The sequence below is a fragment of the Martes martes genome (genome assembly GCF_963455335.1).
Source record: "Martes martes genome assembly, chromosome: 12".
NCBI lineage: Eukaryota > Metazoa > Chordata > Mammalia > Carnivora > Mustelidae > Martes > Martes martes.
In genome coordinates, this window is record NC_137900.1 from 23,003,934 (window position 1) to 23,025,465 (window position 21,532).

At 40.5% G+C, this 21,532-nt stretch overlaps 1 protein-coding gene across 1 annotated transcript in view; it reads right to left on the reverse strand.

Annotated features, from left to right (window-relative positions):
* LOC308353139 (ras and EF-hand domain-containing protein) overlaps positions 1 to 21,532 on the reverse strand; it is a 75,426-nt gene that overhangs the window by 20,376 nt on the left and 33,518 nt on the right. Inside the window, exons 4-9 of the mRNA XM_080819864.1 lie at positions 16,662 to 16,757; positions 13,460 to 13,537; positions 11,070 to 11,185; positions 8,763 to 8,831; positions 7,055 to 7,139; positions 6,022 to 6,110 (exon numbers count right to left, since the gene is read on the reverse strand). Coding sequence (XP_080675990.1) covers positions 6,022 to 6,110; positions 7,055 to 7,139; positions 8,763 to 8,831; positions 11,070 to 11,185; positions 13,460 to 13,537; positions 16,662 to 16,757 — 533 coding nt within the window. The remainder of the gene's footprint in view (positions 1 to 6,021; positions 6,111 to 7,054; positions 7,140 to 8,762; positions 8,832 to 11,069; positions 11,186 to 13,459; positions 13,538 to 16,661; positions 16,758 to 21,532) is intronic.

Here is a 21,532-nt window from a genome sequence, read left to right on the forward strand (position 1 = left end):
AGAGTGCTCTACTTCTGTCCCTCTGAGCCACTGGGGTGTGATGACTTTGTACCTTAGAACCTACTCTTGAGGAGTTCTTAATCCAGTATCAATGAGCCTTATTCATGGTGTGTAATCTTTTCCAAAATGAACCATGGTAAAATTTCTGAAATAATTTTCTGTAATGTATCTTTTTTCCTATGTGCTTAGAATTGGTCTTAAATATCAGTCCAGAAAAATCACACTGCACCCACACAGTTTTTTAAAAGTAATGTCTTTTTCTCAGTAACAGAGCAACTGATTTGCCTACATGTCTACAAACTATCAACATTTGTTATTTCACAAATCAGTGACAATAAAAACATCTGATACCTGTATAGCATTTTCCTAAAAGTGATCACTAATAAGCCCTGGTAATAAATCTTCCTGACAATTTTGCTATTGCCAGAATAGTTAAGAACATTATTCTTTATTTTCTTGTTGATTTCAAGTTTTTATTTAAATTCTAGTTAGTATCTACCATATATCTACGGTAAAATTGGTTTCAGGAGTAGAATTTAGTGATTCATGACTTACATGTAATACCCAGTGCTATTTACAGCAAGTGCCCTCCTTAACACCCATCATCCATTTAGCTCATCCCCCACTGTTTTCCCTCCATCAACCCTCAGTTTTCTCTCTGTAGTTAAGAGTCTTTTATGATTTGCTTTCCTCTCTCTTTTGATTGTTTTTCTTCCTCTATGTTCTTCTGCTTTGTTTCTTAAATTCCACATATGAGTGAAATCATACGGTATTTGTCTTTCTGAGTTATTTTGCTTAGCACAATATACTCTAGTTCCATCACCATTGTAGCAAAACAAGATTCCATTCCTTCTGATGGCCAATATTTCATTGTAGATATATACCACCTCTTCTTTATCCATTCATCAGTTGAGACATTTGGGCTCTTTCTATAATTTGGCTATTATTGATAATGCTGCTATAAACATTGGCATGTACCCCTTCAAATCAGTATTTTTGTATCCTTTGGGTAAATACCTAGTAATGTAATTGCTGGGTCACAGGGTAATTCTGTTGTGACTTTTTGAGGAACCTCCATACTGTTTTCCACAGTGACTGCACCAGTTTGCATTCCCAGCAACAGTGTAAGATGGTTCCTCTTTCTCCACATCCTCACCAACATTTGTTTCCTGTGTTGTTAGTTTCAGCCATTCTGACAGGTGTAAGGTATCACATCATGGTTTTGATTTGTAATTCCCTGACAATAGATGATCTTGAGCAACTTCTCATGTGTCTGTTAGCCATGAGACAAAGACAAAGACACATGAGTCTTTGTATGTCTTCTTTGGAAAAATGTCTATTTATGACTTCTGCCCATTTCTTAACTGGATTATTTATTTTTGGGTGTTGAGTTTGATTAAGTTCCTTATAGATTTTGGATACTAATTCCTTATCATATATGTCATTTGCATATACCTTCTCCCATTATGTCAGTTGCCTTTCAGTTGTGTTGACTGCTTCCTTTGTTGTGTAGAAGCTTTTTATCTTGATGAAGTCCCGATAGTTCACTTTTGCTTTTGTTTCTCTTGCCTCCGAAGATGTGTCTAGTTAGAAGCTGCTATGGCAAAGGTTTAAAAGGTTTCTGCCTGTGTTCTCCTCCAGGATTTTGATGGTTTCCTATCTCAGGTCTTTCATCCATTTTGAGTCTATTTTTTTGTGTAGTGTTAGGAAATGGTCCAGTTTCATTCTTTGGCATGTGGCTGTTCAGTTTTCCCAACACCCCTGGTTGAAGAGACTTTTTTCCATTTGACATTCTTTCCTGCTTTGTCAAAAATTAGTTGACCACATAGTTGTGGGTCTGTTTTTGGATTTTCTATTCTTTTCCATTGATCTATGCGTCTGCTTTTGTGCCAGTACCATACTGTCTTGATGATGGCAACTTTGTAATAGAGCTTGAATTCCAGAATTGCGATGCCTTCAGCTTTGGTTTTCTTTTTCTTCTTCTTCTTCTTTTTTTTTTTTTAAGATTTTGTTTGTTTATTTGAGAAAGAGTGCACAAAAGTGAGAAAGATCATGTGAGCATGGTGGGGGAGGGGCAAAGGGAGAGGGACATGTGGACTCTCCACTGAGCAGGAAGCCCAACCCAGTGCTCAATCCCAGGATCCCGGGATCATGACCTGAGCCGAGGCAGACAGTTAACTGACTGAGCCACCCAGGCACCCTTTTGCTTTTCTTTTTCAAGACTTTTGACTATTTGAGGTGTTTTCTCTTTGCATACAAATTTTAAGGCTGTTTGTTCTAGTTCTGTGAAAAATGCTGGTGGTATTTTGATAGGGATTGTACTGAATGTGTAGACTGCTTTGGGTAGCATAGACATTTTAACAATATTTGTTCTTCCAATCCATGAGCATGGAATGTTTTTCCATTTCTTTGTGCCTTCTTCAATATATTTCATATGTGTTCTATAGTGTTCAGAGTACAGATCTTTTACCTCTTTGGTTAGGTTTATATTTCATAATTGTTCTATAGTGTTCAGAGTACAGATCTTTTACCTCTTTGGTTAGGTTTATTCATAGGTATCTTATGGTTTTGGTACAATTGTAAATAGGATCTATCTCTTGACTTCTCTTTCTGCTGCTTCATTATTGGTGTATAGAAATGCAACAGATTTCTGTACATTGATTTTATATCCTGTGACTTTGTTGAACTCAGTTACCGGTTCTAGTAATTTTTTTGGTTAAAGTATCATGTCATCTGTGAATGTGAAAGTTTACTTCTCACTTGTTGATTTGGGGGCCTTTTCTTTTTGTTGTCTGACTGCTGAGGCCAGGACTTCCAGCACTATGTTGAATAACAACTGTGAAAGCAGACATCCCTGTCTTATACCTGACCATAGAGGGAAAGCTTTCAGTTTTTCCCCTTTGAAGATGATATTAGCTGTGGGTCTTTCATATATGACCTTTATGATGTTGAGGTATGTTCCATCTATCCCTACTTTGTTGAGGGTTTTTATCAAGAATGTATGCTGTATTTTATCAAATGCGTTTTCACCATCTATTGAGGGGATCATATAATTCTTATCCTTTCTTTTATCAACTGATTGATTTGTGAATATTGAACCACCTCTGCAGCCCAGGAATAAATCCCACTTGATCATGGTGAAAAATGGTTTTACTGTACTGTTGGATTCAATTTGCTAGTATCTTGTTGAGAATTTTTGCATCTGCGTTCATCAGGGATATTGATTGGCCTGTAATTCTTCTCTTTAGGGGGGGTCTTTGTGTGGTTTTGGGATCAAGGTAATACTGGTCTTGTAGAATTAATTTGGAGTTTTTCTTCAATTTCTATTTTATGGAACAGTTTGAGAATAATAGGTATTAACTCTTCCTTAAATGTCTGGCAAAACCCTTTCCCTGGGAAGCCATCTGGCCTTGGGCTTTTGTTTGTTGGGAGGTTTTTAATTACTGGTTCAATTTCTTTCCTGGTTATGGGTCTGTTCAAATTTTCTATTTCTTCCTGTTTCAGTTTTGGTAGTTTGTATGTTTCTAGGAATTTATCCATTTCTTTGAGATTGCCCCATGTGTTAGCATGTAATATATAATACACAATATTGTCTTATAATTATTTCTATTTCTGTGGTATCAGTTGTGATCTCTCCTCTTTCTTTCATGATTTAATTTATCCTTTCTCCTTTTTTTTTGATAAGTCTGGATAGGAGTTTTCAATTTTATTAATTCTTTCAAAGAATTAGCTATTAGTTTCATTGATCTGTTCTATTGTTTTTTGTTTTTTTCATATTGTTTATTTCTGCTCTCATCTTTATTATTTCTCCTTTTCTTCTGGCATTATGCTTTATTTACTGTTCCTTGTCTAGCTCCTTTAGGAGTAAGATTGGATTGTGTATTTGGAACTTTTCTTGCTTCTTGAGGTAGGCCTGTATTGCTATTTACTTCCCTCTTATGACTGCTTTTGCTGCATCTCAAAGGCTTTAGACTACCATGGTTTCATTTTCAGTTGCTTCCATGCATTTTTAAATTTCTTCTTTAATTTCCTGATCTTCGTGATCTTTCCAGGTTTTTTCTTGTGGTTGACTTCAAGTTGATATAGCATGATGGTCTGAAAATATGAATGGTAGGATCTCAATCCTTTTGTACTTCTTGAGGCCTAATTTGTGACCCAGTATGTGATCTATTCTGGAGAATGTTCCATTGGCACTTGAAAAGAATATATATTATCCTGCTTTATGATGAATTGTTCTGAGTATATCTGTTAAGTCCATCTGGTCCAGTGTGTCATTCAAAACCACTGGTTCCATGTTGATTTTCTGCTTAGATGATCTGCCCATTGCAGCGTGAGGATTGTTTTGGCATCCCCTACTGTTACTGTATTATTATCAATGAGTTTCTTTATGTTTGTTATTAATTGATTCATATATTTGGGTGTTCCCAAGTTGGGGGCATAAATATTTACAATTGTTGGATCTTCTTGTTGGATAGACCCCTTAATTATGATAGAGTGCCCTTCTTCATCATATAGTCTTTGGTTTAATATCTATCATATCTGATATAAGTATGGCTACTCCAGCTTTCTTTAGATGTCCATTAGCATGAGAGATGGTTCTCCATCCCCTCATTTTCACTCTGGAGGAGACTTTAGGTCTAAAATGTGTTCCTTGGAAGGAGCATATAGATGGGTCTTGTTTTTTTATTCCTTCTGATACCCTATATCTTTTGACTGGAGGATTTCATTCATTTACATTCAGAGTTATTATTGATAGATAAGAATTTCCATTGTATTCCTGTAAAGTCACTGCTTCTGGAGATTCTCTGTTCCTTTCTAGTCTTTGTTGCTTTTGGTCTTTCTGTCCCACAGAGAGGGTCCTCTTTAGTATTTCTTGCAGGGCTGATTTTGTGGTCAGGAACTCCTTTGGTTTTTGTTTGTCTGGGAAACTTTTTATCTCTCCTTCTACTTTGAATGTAGCCTTGCTGGATAAAGTATTCTTGACTGCATATTTTTCCCAGCATGTTGAATATATCATGCCACTCTCCACTGGCCTGCCAGGTTTCTATGGAAAGATATGCAGAACCATGCCTCTGCACCTCCTACCTACCACAATGTAGCTTCTTTTCTCCCTCTAGTTCTGCATTTTGTTCTCTCAGCATTCAGATCTATTCTTGAGTATTTGGAAGATCTGATATTTATCTAGCTGTGTTTGAGGGACAAGGCAAGCATAGGGTCCCCCTACTGCTCTGCCATCTTAACTCTCAATACATTTTTATTCTTTAGAACAAAAGATCTCAAATACAAAGGGAATGAATATGAATTGGAAAGTTGCATTGGAAATGGAGAACTAGAAGCACATAGCTTATGCCTTAACTTCTACTTTCAAGGTTTGATATCCCCCAAATTTAACTTTTTAAGTAATAACAATGGACATATGTATTTATACACACAAGTACACACATGTAATCTTTCAGTCCCTGTCACCTGATCTCAGGTTACATAGGACCAATATATCACTTCATTTGATTCAAAACAGAGCTAAATTCTCACTTCTGTTAAATCTCTCTGACTCTTTCAATACAACAGCTCACAAACATCTGCTAGTCATGTTTCTATTTGTTTTGAAGGTTTCCTTGAACATAGCTTACATAATACTATGCTGAGCTATTAAACATTTCCAGATCATGCCAAGAGTCTCTACATCCTATCCCACGTATATGGCAACATCCAACACTACAGTTCTGCTTGTTTCCCTCTAAGGGAAACACTTCTGAGGAAAAAGATGTAACGAGAGAACGAGGTCAGGGGAAGCATACATAAAATCAAGTCATAACAATGTCTTAAGGAAATCACTTTGCCCTCTCTGAAATATTTCTACTTTGAATCTTTACAGGTTTCAGAAATTTTAAATAAGATAGCAGAAAATAAAAATTAGTGCCCAAAGTAGATTCTACTGTTTTAATTCCCCTCTAAGGAAATTTACTTTCCTTTTCACTCTGATCCAGAATTCAAATGAAAAGTAAGTAGGTGTTACCATACCTGTCATAGCCCAGAGGATGAGGAGAATGACCATTAAATTTGGGACTGCTCCTAGAAATTGTATTCCCTGGTGATATATTACTTATGCGCTGAAATACATAAAATATATAAGCAACATTTAGCTATTCCATAAACACATAATACATATATATATATATATAAAATACACTAATTAACTTCTAATGTAATTAAAAGTTTGGTACCCTACATGAGTAAATGTGAGCACAAACACCAAGATAACTCCTGTAGTACTTTCTCTGCATTGTGTCTTAGATCCAAATCCCACTGCATGAGCCATAAAGGGCATCCTGGTTGCCTGGATTGTCTAGGACTCCGCAATACCAATGTCTTTGGATTTATCTCTTCTCAAACCATAATTTGGCTCAGTGACTGAGCTAAAGACTTTAGCTAAAAGCTAAAGGCTAAAGGCTAAAAGCTAAATGCCTTCCTAAAGCTAAGGCAAAGGAACCCTAAACTTGAAGCTGACCCGCAAAAGTGGGAGAAGAGGATTTCTGACACATGTAGTCAGGAAAATTTTCTCAAAATTCCAAGACTGGCATAGCTTGTTTCTGTAGCGGGGTTTTAAATCCAAGGCTCCCACTCTGATCATCTCACAACCTAAAGAATACTTAGTGTGTCTAAACACACTCCTCAGCCAGAAGCACCTTCTCCCTCCTCTGAAATGGGAAGTAGTTTCTTCCTACTTCGATAAGATTTCCCATTTTTTCTTCTATCATTGCTATCCGTGCACATCTGAACTCCCTACTACACTATAAACTCTTCCAGACCCAGGTCACATCTTACACATCTTTCTCTGGTTTCCTTGAACAGCTAACAGATAGTTGGTGAACATCTAGGCATTCATCTCGCAGAAGGGTAGCATATCCTTTAATTTGGGAAAATGTTGCCTCCTCTATTTAAATGGAATAGTTTCGCATTTTTGTAAGTTCCCCCTTTACAAAAATACATGATCTTCATCAAAACACTCTACTATAAGAAAGAATAGAATGTATTATAAAATTCTACTACATACCAAAGATCTGTTGAACTTGCTGTAACTGTTTTCAAGGGCACTCCTAAGGCCGTCATTACTGTCATGTAACTTCCGGTTAGCTGTTCTACACAGCAAATAAACAAACGAACAGATAAGGGAAGTTGGGGTAAAAGCCACCTTCTTCACAGGCTGCGAAGTTCAGAACACTGAGTTACTTACCACCTCTTGCAACTTTCTACCACTCCTCTTCAAACCTCATGAACTGAGATCATAATTCACTACTAGAACTACAACTTAATTGATGGATTACCTTTCTTTTAAAGGTCTTTCAGGAATTTCAGGAATTAGCTATGCTGTTGGAACCCACTGTTCCCTCAGGTAGCTTCGCAGTGTCAATAGGTTTCTTGAAGGTCTCTGTTTCCTAAATGCCTGGACCCAGGTGTCCCCATGTACTGCTCTCTGTCCCTGTGCACGTGTCCCAGCCGGGCGTAGATGCAATGTGTTATGTCACACTTCTTTCTCCCGGCTACTCCCACGTCTTCCCCGTGGCCTGATGCTGCCCACCGGGCACTGTCAGGTACCGATGAAATATTCTGATGTTGACTCTGGGTTCAAATCCCATGCAGGCATGTACCTCCCATATCATTGATGGGAGTCATCTGACCTGTCAGAGCAGCAGCAACCTCTTCTAAAAACTGAGGACAATAACAGAGTCTCCGCCTGTGAGTGGCCAATCTGTCTCTACTTAAGGCTGGTCCATCCTTCGGATCTCAGCTTGGTTGCTGCATCCGCCAGAACACTTCCTGGACCTTCCTGGTTAGGAGGAAGCTCTGCACTATATGCCCCCAGTAGGCACACCCCTTTCCCCTATACCTCTTCTTTGGCATTTTAATGTTTATTTCTATAATAAGCCATCAGTTTCCATCTTCTTCCCCTAGATGAGCCCCATAAAGAGACAGAGAGACTTTTTTCTTTTCTTTTTACTTGCCATTCTATGATCAGTTCCTGGCATACCTGACCCATAAAAGGTGTTGAATAAAGTCTGCTGGACGAATGAATAAATGAATGAGCAGGATTACTGTAACATGTCAACTCTGTCACTGCTACAGGTGAGACTTAACAATCACTCAAAATGGGAAAAACAAACTTGCCAAGTCTGATCTTCCATCTGGGGAGACAAACCAGAACTTACATGGGTAGAAGAGAGCGCTGAGGTAGAGGAGGGGGAGGTCTTGTGGGGAAGGCCCTCAGAGGCTGGGATTATGGTAACTTGGGTGTGAAGTTGATAAGCAGGTGTAATATTTCCAGTAGGGTTAAAAAAAAAAAAAAAACAACCTAAGAAAAATCGCCGTCTCACCAAGAACAATATGTTGGGCAAGAATGATTGTGGGTGTCTGGTGCTCTGACGTGAGCTAACAGGAGATTCCTGACAGCCTCCCGGTGTGCTGAGCTGCAGAGACAGCCGCTGAGGTCTGAGCCCTGAGTCTTTACGGAGGTGTAACAACATCTCACCTGACTTTCGAGGACTTAGAGAGAATTATACTCTAGTCCCTGGATTTGAATAGTTTATTTAGGATTAAAAGCAGGGGAAGGCCACGTGCTGAATGCACCACAGCGAGAAGAAATCCACATGGACCTGCAAACCCAGTCTTGAGAATATGACCACTTGTGTGACATGGACCACATGTCTCATTCACAAAACATTAGGAAAATGTAAATGTAATGAGCGTTTTATATGAGAACTTACTGGAGTATTTCAATTTGCCTCTCAAGACTATTTCGATCTTCTGTGTACTCTCGGATTATTTCCAGATCCCTGTAAAACCATATTTTATGTTTGAACCAGAATTAGGTATGCAGTCCTGCCTTACACCTATCCTCCAGACCCCCCTTCACCTTTCTCAAAGATCTGTGTCCTTGGCCATGGTTTTCTATCGTTCAGTCCCTCTGTGTGGTCAGCAGCCCCACACGCCTGCATATCCCCGCTCTGCTTCCTGTGCGAGGTCTTGTTCTCCCTCCCAAAGCCAGCTCCATTCCTCACGGCACCATGACGCTTCACCTTCTGCTAAACCCCCTCTCCCCAGGCACTCATTACCAGTCCCTTCAACCCAGCCTGCTCTCTCTACTTTGACCCTCCGCTGCTCTTTCTCTGCTTTAACGCAATCCCAGCCCAGCTATTTTTCTCCTTCCTTGTGATTCCTTCTCCTCTCCCTGCCTGGCTCTCCCCTCCTCACCGTAAACCAAAGAGAAGTCCACCGGACCCAGGTCTCTCCGTCTGTCATAAATCCATGCTCAGTGATTCCTGTTGCTTTATTACAAAGCTCTGGCCTCCTCTTGGTAATGTTCCCTGAGAACTTCAGTCACTCACCACCAGCCCCTATTTGGCCCCAGCTTCATTTCTAAGCAGACAAACCCCATCACTAGCTTTCGAAGACTCTCAGGCTCTCAACTGTCATCCACAATAACCTGTCCACTCACTCTCTTGATGATAAAGCTAAAAGGTTCCTGGGGTGCCTGGGTGGCTCAGTCATTAAGCATCTGCCTTCGGCTCAGGTCATGATCCCAGGATCCTGGAATCAAGCCCCACATCGGGCTCCCTACTCTGCTAGAAAGCCTGCTTCTCCCTCTTCCACTCCCCCTGCTTGTGTTCTCTCTCTCACGGTCTCTCTCTATCAAATAAATATATAAAATCTTTAAAAAAATAAAATTAAAAAAAAGGTTCCCAACTGACGATAGGAATTCAAGCTCCTTAGCCAAAAATGCTGGGCCCTTGCATTATAGCCTTAAACTGGTTTTTAAATTTTTAGATTTTGTTTAACTTTTACTCTTCCATTCGAAATACCTTTTCCTATCCAGAGGTCTGAGCACTGTTCCCCAAGCCAGTCTTACCTGTCCCTCTATTCTTGCCTCTGCCTTCCTTACTGCTCACTTAGAACAACTCTGAGACTCTTAAGAGTCTCTGAAATGGAGAGACTGAAAGTCTGTATCTCATAGGACATTCTATGGATTGCACGAGTTAATGCTAGGAAGGTCCTGTGCACAGTGCCTGCCAGATGGCAGGGCCGCCTGCGTAACCTCACTGACATTGCCCCTGACCCCCCGAAACCCCAATCAGCACAGGCCAGCTCCTCCCAAGCTGACCTCAGGCGTCTCCTCTCTAATAAATCTCTTTACCTCTTCTGAATAAAAAGGACACTTTATCTACCATCACATGGCAATGGACCCAACCAGCAACATTGCTGGGATTGTTTCTGACACTGCTGAGCTCCTACAAAGCTCCGTAACCTTTCAGCTTCGTGGCTTTCTCAAAGAACCTGAACTACTCATACAGCAGAGACCACATCTTTGCTTTTCTTTTTTTCATATAGTCCACACTCATTACTCCTTCTATAAGTCAGGAACCTGTATACAATAAGTACTTAAATGTTTCACTGCTGACCATTACAGGACCTTAATTGTGATTAAGGTTTGCAAGCAAATAAAACAAAAAGCATGACATTTTCCCCAAGTGTACAAGTTTATATAGACACAGGCACACACAAGTATGTATTTTGGGTGTATATATCTCCATATATGCATTTGTTTGCAAATACCCACGTAAGTATCCATATATATGGACATATATGGGTATATGGATATATACGGAAACTTACATAGGAATTTGCATATATATACACATGTATATGTATGTATGCATATACATACATACATATACATGTGTGTATGTACCGCTGTGTGTGTGCACTTCAATTAGCACTGACCGCTGACATTTTAGGTATACTCTTCTGTTCCCAATAATTCAAACATCTATTAAGCCCTGCACTCTCCAAAGCAGTCAATAATTATACTAATCAATCTTTTTGTTAAAAAAATTTTTTAATGCAAAAATCACCAGGAAAGATGACACTGAATGTGAAATCTTTGGAAAGCAAAGAACATACCAACAAGGTCAATAAATAACCCTTTATGATTACGTAGCTGACTTCATTCACATGGATGGCCATCTAGACAAACAACCCGCTCAAACTAAAGAATAAAATGCCAAGTTTCATACCTTTCTGAATTCAGGGTCTGATCAGCATAATCACTTTTCAAAGCATCTAATTCACTCTGAAGAAAGGCTATATTTGTCTGTGCTTCTAAAAGATCTTTCTTAACTTTCTGATTTTCCTGAAGGAAAGGAACAGCACAAGCATTAGATTTCGGGCATCTTCCAACCGGGAGAGTCAAGCGTAATGGAACCTCACACCCCACCCCCACACCTCCACAGTCCTTCAAATCTTGGGTGTTCAAAGAACTAGTTACCAACTCAAGCTGATTTGAAAATATCATAAAGTAGTAAAGTCTCAAAAAGCTAAATCTTTGAAATTGTTCTTTTTTTTAACGTTTGACATTTGGTGCCAAAAAACTCCAGTCAAGACATAATTGTGATGTATTTTAACATGTTACTGGCAAATTAACTCAGATAAAACACGTAAACATCTGTTCTACTCAATGAGAGCTATGAATCTACTGACTAATATGCTGTGGAATTAATAGTACTTATCACCGGGCAGACTGGCTAATTTTTACAATAAATCTTATCACCTAACATTTGTGATTTTTGCACTTAAAAATAGTGCGGTTTAAAAAAAGTCTATGTTTTTCTTAAAAAAGAAAAAGAAACACTGGAGGCTTCTAGTATGAAATGATAGACTGAACACTCTTCTTTCCCTTTGAAGACCCCGTTCCCAAGAAATACCAAATAACCTGAAATAAACCACTACAGGTTACAAGAATGCAAGAGGCCCCCCCAACAGTCAAGTGAATTAAATACATTCCTGGAAGATGGAAACTGGATGGAAATGTGCTGACAGAAGAGAAGAGAGCAGGAGCACAGTAGGTCTGGAAGAGCCATGGGGAAGGCTGTGCTACAGAGCAAAGGAGGAGGCAATTAGCTAGGCAGGACCCACCCGCCAACAGGTGGAAAAGGAGCTTAAAAACAGAGATTAAATTTGTGTATTAAGGCATGCAGCCCACAGCCCCCAGGCCATCCTCTCTTACACTAGCAAAGAAGAGCAGATAGTCAGACTCAATTCCCAAGGCAGTAAGACAGGGCTTGTCTTTTTAAAAAGAACTGAAGTGGGTGCCTGGGTGGCACAGTCAGTTAAGCATCCAACTCTTGGTTTGGGCTCAAGTCCTGATTTCAGGGTCATGAGATAGAGCCCCGCCTCAGGTTCGGTGCTCAGCGTGGAGTCTGTTTCAGATTCCCTGCCTCTCCTTCTGCCCCCACTTGCTCTCTCTCTCTTTCAAACAAATAAATAAAATCTTTAAAAAGAAAAAGAACTGAATGACCCCTATACAGTGTCCTAAGGCTTCTTATCCATATCCCACTCATTCCGGTCATCAGGGGTCCCCCATTCCAACAGCCAGCTTCACACACACAGCTCCTAGGAAGACAACCTCTCAGGGAGGAGGTCCCGAGGTAAACAGACCTATTTACCTATGTACACAGGAATCCTACACCAGCTACCTAAAATGTTCAGAAATTCCAGGATGATGTATGGGTAGAAAGTTTAAAAAACAATCAGTCTAATAAGAACTGAAATTTTGGAGACTCCAAAATTAAGATTTTCAAGGAGAAAAAACAAATTCCACGCATTAGGAAGAATAAATAAGAAGTTGGAAGGCATCAGTGGATGATATCCTGAAGATGCCAGAGTTTCTTTTTACAAGAAACCAAAAACTCAACCAGGAAATGCAAGAAAAATAAGCAACTCTACAAGAAAGTCATGATCCAAATACAGAGCTAACTAAGATGTGGCAAAATTTGGAACCAGTGGCACATTCCAACATGACCATGAAGCTAGGAGCCTTCTCTTCTGAGTGGTATGGGGATAATGAATGGAGAGAAAGAAATGCACTTGCAGCAAGCTGGCTCACTTCTGGGCTCGGCAATGAGAGTATATAGAGTCCTAACAAAGGAAAAGTTTGCTAGTGGCTTTTAGCTTTTCGAGAGTCCACCTAAAAACAAAATAAAGACAACTTAATGATGATGATAAAACAGATGCAAAGGCTGTCAATTTGGCAACAGAAAGACCAAAGGCAGGGTCACAAAGATGGGAAAGGGACAGAAAGAGGAATGCTGGAGGAAGAAAAGGGCAATTATTCCCTCATCCCACAAAGCCAGGGATACAGAGCAGAGCTGAAGTTGCAGGAATGCAGGGTTAACTATGTGAAGTGCAAGGGCCATGCCACCATTGCTGTGAGTAAGAAATAAATAAAAGCAGGTGGGGAATCATTGAGGATAATAGCCTGAATAACATGTTTGGTCAAAGGTACATCAAAGGCTTTCTCTCACTGCAGTATTGATTTCTCTCCATCCCCGGAACACCGAAAAACAGCACGATCGTATCTAGTCATTGAAGAGGAAATGTATTTCTGGGAATGAAAGGTGATTCTTACCATTGATAAATCATAAATTTGCTTTTTTAAGGCAGCCACATCCTCTTTTTGACTTAGGTGTTTTGATTGTTCTTCTAGCTGAAAGAACAAATAAAAGCTGTTCATGTACAAACTCACTTTGGATTGATTCAGTTAAGTGTATTAGTATCCTTGAATATATAGCTATAGGAATTCTAAAAGTCTTCAATTTTCAACATGATACAACTTTGTAAATCATTAAGCTACATATAATCCATGAGGATTTGAAAACTTGGTTTCAACAATTTAAGCATTTAAAAAGGGTGTTTTTTTGTTTGTTTGTTTGTTTTTGGTTTAATGAATTTCCTTTGAAACAACTGAACAGTCCTTTTGGGAAGCCATTCAACTATTAAGTGACCTAACTTCACCTTTTCAGTTACGTTGCATATGAGTCTGGACCTTTATATTCTAGAAATTTATCTGTACTTAACACTTTCTACCCTGTATTATGATTATTTACGAATGCCTTACCTCTCCTACCAGAGTCCAAGATTTTTAACAGCAGTGTTAGCGTCAGATTCACCTCTTTTTTTCACAGTGATTCCAGTAAATGCTTATTAGAATAACTGAAATCAGTGACATTTAACTGTGATAGGAAGCTAGTGACATATGCACCCAGACTCTATGGATGTACACTGCAGCTTGCTTTCTGGGTGACTTGTCAGTATCACCAGACTAAACCAGCTCAGGAGCATCTCTAACATGGAAAACTAAAATGTCTCTCCTACAAAGAGCCGACAGTCCCTGGAAATGGTGGGGATCCGTGGGTTTCCATTACTGAGTAGTTACACAGTGACCAAAATGAATGCTAAATTTCATCACACTAAGTCAAAGCCTAAGTAATCTGATGCTGGACTTTCTTCATCTTACCAGATGCTTCTATTAAAAGTTTTCACACGAGACCACGACTCTGCCCCCTGGCCAGCTCTGAGAAGAGCCCCTGATTTTTTCAGATGCATGCCAATTTCAGAGAAGAAAAATGGGGGGGGGGGAAACTAGGTTCCTGGGGCACCTGGGTGGCTCAGTGGGTTAAAGCCTCTGCCTTCAGCTCAGGTCATGATCCCAGGGTCCTGGGATCGAGCCCCGCATCGGGCTCTCTGCTCAGCGGGGAGCCTGCTTCCCTTCCTCTCTCTCTGCCTGCCTCTCTGTCTACTTGTGATCTCTGTCAAATAAGTAAATAAAAATCTTAAAAGAAAACAAAAACAAAAACAAAAAACTAGGTTCCTCAGAATGCCTAGGGTAATGGCAATCATAATCAATTTGGAATCTTTTCCATAGTTTAAGCCTTTAACATTCCCTAATGTAAATCCCCATCCGCTCTCTTATAAAAAAGCCTCCCCAGCAGGCGGGAAGTCTGGTACAAGTGAGAAAGCACAAACAGTGTAGCGAACCACTCCACGGCTTATTAGCACTGTGACTCGAGGACTCCGTGTCCTCAGCAGCGAAAGCAGCATATTCACCTCTCCTCAGAGAAAGCTTGAGAATTAAATTTAAAAATGGTGAAAAAGAGCTTATTAAACTATAAAGTCAGTAACGTCTCAGCTATTATGCTGAGACGGGACAGTCAATTATTTTTTTTAAAGATTTTATTTATTTATTTATTTGACAGACAGAGATCAGAAGTAAGCAGAGAGGCAGGCAGAAAGAGGCGGGGGAAGCAGGCTCCCTGCTGAGCAGAGAGACCGATGTGGGGCTCGATCCCAGGACCCTGGGATCATGACCTGAGCCAAAGGCAGAGGCTTTAACCCACTGAGCCACCCAGGCGCCCGGGACAGTCAATTATTAATCCCATTTTACAAATGAGAAACGAAATGATAAAATAACAAAGTCAATTGTCCCAGGTGCAACTGGCAGAAAGTGGCAGAGCCACGATGAGGACTCTGGTCCCATCACTTCTGACTCTTACTGTCCAGGGCCTATGTGGTCCTCATCATATGCCTCATCGTGGCAAGAAATTGTGTGTCTTTTCTGCATAACTTGCTTTTAGCCTAAAGATGTCAGAAGACAGGAAAATAACTAAGGACCAGGATGAGGAGATCTGTGACTCTGGCATCAGCAAGGGATTGGTCTGTTCAAATTGTGCAATTCAAGCATCTCATCTCTGGTCTAATGGCCTCTGTCAACTAGAGAAAAGGCTGACATTGATCATAATTTCCCAAGAAGGCTATTGGGGAGAACTTTTAATAATCTCAGAGGTTTGAACTGCAATAGACTATAAAATACAGCTAATCGTCACTTAATCTCATTGACTATAAACACTGGAAAGAGCATTAAATGTTAGCACATGAACAACCAGAGAACCAAAGTGATGTGCCCAAGTCCACAGTGCCACTTTCAGGAATGATTCTTTTTAAAGTACCCGTTTTCACTTTAACCAAGGTATTTCTGCTTGCTACAGAGACAACCCACACCCAAGTGGTGGATCCAGTACCAAGCTGCAGAGAGCCTGGGCCGGCAGCGGAGAGCCAATGGGATGTACCTCTTCCCAAACTCTGCTCTCAGTGATGTCAACTTGGCAGCTTAAAATTGTAATGATGGGAGCATTAACACCATGGAAATCAGCAGATATTACAGATTTGTGCCTGACTCCCTCCCCTCTCCAGAGCCCCTTGTTAAGTAGCTACCAGCACATCACCGGGTGAAGAATACCTTACTCATTAGAGACCAAACACAGCAAAGGCCAAACCCAATCACACCTTTGCTCACATTTCAGCAAGTTCTCTCCTACCTCCTACTGATCAGGGGTGCCCTACATGCGGAACTTTCTGCACAGAACAAGAATATTTACTTTATTTAATAAATATTCACCGAATACTGACCATTGCTGTTAGCTGGAGGCAAGGATATGAGAATATGTGACCAGTAAAGACAGGATCCCTCCTGTCCTGAGCAGAGTCCACTGAACATGTGGGCACTGAGGGTACCCGAGGAAGGAAAACTGGGGTTTGATGGACAACTGTCCAAGGGGTCAGAAATACTTATTAGACCTGTGCAGAAGAAAGGCTGCCCTTGAAACAGAAAATCAGGGACCTTTAAAAAACCATCTTTCAGGAAGCCCAGTTTGACTCTGAAATCTGATTCCAACTGCTGCTTTAATATGATTCCCAATGTTTTCAGTGGCTAAAAACTTAAACACACTGATATACTGAGGCTATTCCTAGAAGCCTCACTGCCACACACCTACCTTTTTAAGTTTCTTTATTGTCACCTGCAGATCCCCTACTTCTGTTTCATACTGACGTCTGAGGTCACTGAGGGCTTCCTCAGCCTTACGTTTTTCCTTTAAAAAAAAAAAAAAGATTTTACTGATTTAAATAGGTTTATCAAGGCCCCATTGAGCGAGAAATGTATCGTGTCAAACTAAGGCTGATCCCAAGTCTCCCACACAGGGAGGGCAAGAAGGGATGGCAGAAGTAAACCAAATGACTCTCAAGGTACAGCTCTTATGGAATTGAAACCTGTGCAAGTGAAAGCCGACATGCACACATCACCTGGAGAGACGCCCCTAAGACTATCACTCATGTTGTGACAGGAGGCCAGGGAGCATCTATTAACTAGTTTAGTTAATTACTGCTGTTGTTAATTAAAAGATACAGCAAGAGCCAAGGGCCCAAGTGCTTGCCTGCACCCTATCATGGCATCAGGGCCCAGGAAGGTCCAGTGGGTGTATCCTTCTTCCAAGAGCTTACACCTTACCTGAATTCAAATCACATCACCTGCAAATTTCTACGCTAAGTGCTTCTGCACGGGCTGGCTCTTCCCAGATGTACCCTGCCTGGATCAGAGAATGCCAAGGGGCATACCAGGAGGTCAAGGGCTGCAGTTCCCAGGAGCCCAGACATCTTCAAATTTCCCTTTCCTCTTCACAAAGCATGGAACTTTATGCCCTATGCTTAGAACTCAAATACATTTTTATGTTAATAGCCAGTGAAATTGAGTGTTCAGATATGCACCGATAGCCTCCTATATGCCAACACTCCTGAGCACAGAGGGACAGCGCAGGAGCAACAAAGACCAACACGCATCCTGGTGGGAGAGGAAAGGAAGCAAAGATGACCTCAGGAAGCAATACAAGAAGAAGCTAGCAGTGAGATGTGACAGGAAGTGAGTCGGGAGATAAAGTAAGGCCTCTCTGCAGGGGAGACATGACACCATGTCTCAACACCTGCCGGAGTTACACGGTCTTACATCCCACTTACTGGCTGTCTAGCTGAGACAACTTACTTGAAGCCTCCATTTCCTTACTGGATTAATGCGAGGATTATATTAAATTATCCAAGTAAATTAAATAATCCATATAAATTAAATAATCCATGTAAATTAAATCTTCTATGCTTAGGAGGAAATGTCTGGAGAAGAACAACATCTTCACTCATGGTAACCTTGTTTTAAGTGAGTCTCTTGAATTTATTCAGCTTTACAGGTGAGGAAGCAAGTGTTGCCCCCTCACAGGCGGATGAAGACATGAAGCCTTCCAGTGAGCATCTACCTCAGACAGCCTTCCTGGCATCTTGGCAAGTCTTCTCACTAAAACCAGCGCCGTGACGCTAAACATAACGTTTATAGTGTAAAAATATTTGGTTCAGAGCTTAATAAAGGAAATCACCACTATGTAGCTCTTTCCATTCCAACCTGTCATGGGCAGACGCCCAGAGATCGGACGGGGGTTCGTTACAGTAACTTAGGTAGAAATGGTGGTGCTTCAGACCAACTCATCACAAACTTCCTGGAAACTGAAAGGGAGGGAAGCCTTCCCAACTCATTCTGTGAGACCAGCACTGGCCTGAGACAAAATTCAAACACATTAAGAGAAACCCACAAACCAATATCTTTTATGAATATGGATGCAAAAATAATAAACAAAATTTAGCAAAATGAATTAACCAAGATATAAAAATGAAAATACATCATAACTAAGTGGGGTTTACCCTCAGACTGCAAGTGTGTTTTAATACTTGAAAATCAATGTAATTACCACATTATGGTCAAAAAAAGAGAAAAGCCATGATCATTTCAATAGCTACAGAAAAAGCATTTGATGAAATCCAACATTCCATTCCTAATTAGAACAACTCTTAGCCAACTAGGAACATGCTCAAAATTCAATAAAGGGCATCTATGAACAACATGCCACCAACATCATACTTCTTGTTAAGAGAGAGATTATAGAAAAGGATGTCTGCTCTCACTTTCCTTATTCTAACCAGTGCAATAAAGAGAGAAAAATGAAGTGATCATTCACGTCAGAAAGAGAGACATAAAGCTGTCTTTATTCATAGATTACATACCATTTACCTAGAAAATCTGATGGAACCTACCCAAAAAGCTACTGAGTGTGAGCAATGTAAACAAATATGATAGGGTATAAGATGTGTATGTAAAAATCAGGTGTATTTCTATATATTCACAATGGGAAACCAGAAATTGAAATTTTTAACAACATTGTTTAGAGTAGCATTAAAATATCAAATACTTAGGAATGAATCTGAGGAAAGACTTATAAGATTCGTATGTTGTATAGTACAAAACATTGTTAAGAAAATTTAAAGAAGACCTAAATAAATGGAGAATACATCCAGTTCATGGATCAAATTACTCATTATTGTTAAGATGCCAATTCTCCCCATATTGATCTATAAATGCAATCAAATCAAATCAACCCCCAGGAGGTTTGGGTTTTGTTTTTTTGTTTTTAAGAAATTGACAAGCTGATGTTATGGAAATTAAAGGATCTAAAATAGCCAAGACAACTTTGAAAAAGAACAAAGTTAAGGAACTAATATTACTTGATTTCAAGACTTATTATAAAGCAACAGTCACCAAAACAATGTAATACTGGCATAAAGCAATCAGTGGAACACACCAGAGAGCCCAGAAGTAAAGTCACACAAATACAGTAAACCAACGTGGGACAAAGTGCAAAGGCAATTCAGTGGAGAACAAATAATCTCCAACAAATGGTGCTGGAACAACTGGATATCCACCTGCAAAAAAATATGAACTTTGACCCACATCTTGCAAAATGGATCCTAAATGTAAAATCTAAAACAAATAAAACTTACAGAAGAAAACAGCAGAATAATCTTTGTGACCTTGTGTTAGGCAAAGGTATCTTAGACGCCAAAAGCTTGATCCATTAAAGAAAAATTGACAAATCGGACTTCATTAAAATGAAAAATTTCTACTCTTCAAAATACACCGTTAGGAGAATGAAAAGACAAGTCACCGTGGGGAAAGAATTTTAAAATCAGAATATATAAAGAGCTCTCAAAACTCTGTAACAGGGGTGCTTGGGTGGTGCAGTCAGTTAAGTGTCTGACTCTTGGTTTCGGGTCAGATCAGATCTCGAGGTCCTGGGGTTGGGCTCTGCAGAGGCGGCTTGAGATTCTCTCTCCCTCTGCCCCTCTTGCTCGTGCTCTCTCTCTCTAATAAATAAATCAGTCTAAAAGAAAACTGTATTTAAAAAAAATAATAAAACCCTGCATAATAAGAAAACCACCTAATTTTCAAAGTGAACAAAAGATTTTAACAGACATTTCATGGAAGAAGATACACAGTGGTTGCCTGGCAAGGAGGGCAGGGGAGGGAGGAAGGGAAGCATGACGAAGGGAAGCATGACAAAGGGGCCTGAGGAAATTTAGATGGTGGACGGATACACCATTATCTTGACTGTGGTGGTGGTTTCATGGAGTACGGGTACACCCAGTGTTATCATATTCTGTACTGTAAATATGCAGCTCCTTGTGTGTCAATTCTACTTCAAGAAAGCCATTACAGTCTAAAATACTGACCTGGAGCAATGGAACAACACTGTAGGGGCAAAAGGAGTCAAGGTCAGGAAGAGGTGAATATGGCCAGAGGACTGCGAAGGAGCATCAAGGAGACAGGGAGAATTTCTCTAAGCTTGGCTGAGTTCGGGAAAATGGAAAGGAGGAGCAAAGAAAACAGATGGAGAGAAGGAAGAGCGATGATCACGCCGGACCAGAGCTGTGTGGTGAAGAACCACAGGGAGCCGAGCTGAGCCAAATATGAAGTTACAGGGTGTGGGGGTCCTGGTAAGGGCTCCACCACCAACTACAAGTCTGCTGGTTAAGAAGCAGTGAGACTGATGGCAGGAGAGCACGTGCGCTTGTAAGTGTTCGATGAAGGAATGAGCACACAGATTAAATGCACGGAGAGGGAAAAAAGGCAGAAAAAATATATATGATTTTCCTGTTTTTAGAATACAACAACTGGAGTGCCAACAGAAGAATGGGATCTCCACTGCACTAAAGCGGGCCCATGGACTCTGAGCCACTGACTCTGCTGAACATGACGTCCCAAGAGTTACTCAACTTGCCAGTAAGAGATAAGACAACGAAGAGACCCAAAGTCATATATGGGGTACAGCAGGCCAAGGCAAAGAATCTGGAAGGACACAAAGTATGAAGAGCCACGAAAAAGAGCAGGCCGGCCACAGCCAGGATGCAGCCAGCACGCCTCAGGCCCGGTGCTAGGCACTCACGTACATCATCAGGCTGGGTCTCCGTGAAGCAGGCTGGTGCATTACCCCATTCTAAAAATGGCACCACCAAGGTCAGGGGTCCGGTTATTTTCCCAGGGCCACCTGCCTGGGCAAAGGCAGAGCCAGGAAGCACATTAAGGCCAATCAGATGCCAATACTCAGGCCCTTCTCACTCCATCCTGCTGCCTCTTGGAGTTAACAGGGCAAATGAACAGAGAATGTCCAACCCAACATTAGCCTTACAGGTAAGTCTATTTTCCGTTTCCAGTAAACATTCATACCCAGCTGTAGTTTATAAGGAAAAAAGACAAACATTGCTTCTATGGAAATCAGTGAAGGTAAGCAAGTTTCGACTGTAGAGTTCACTCAGTGATGAATAAAAGTACTTTTTATTATAAAACACTGAAGTTCACAGACAGAATTTTAATTTCCCAGCAATCTAGATTTAAAGTTGGCAGTGGGCATGGTCAGGGAGACTGTGGCATAAAAGCTGAGCCACCCTTCTCTACCCCAGGGGGGCTCTGCCTTCTTCCTCTGGCCTCCACTCTCAC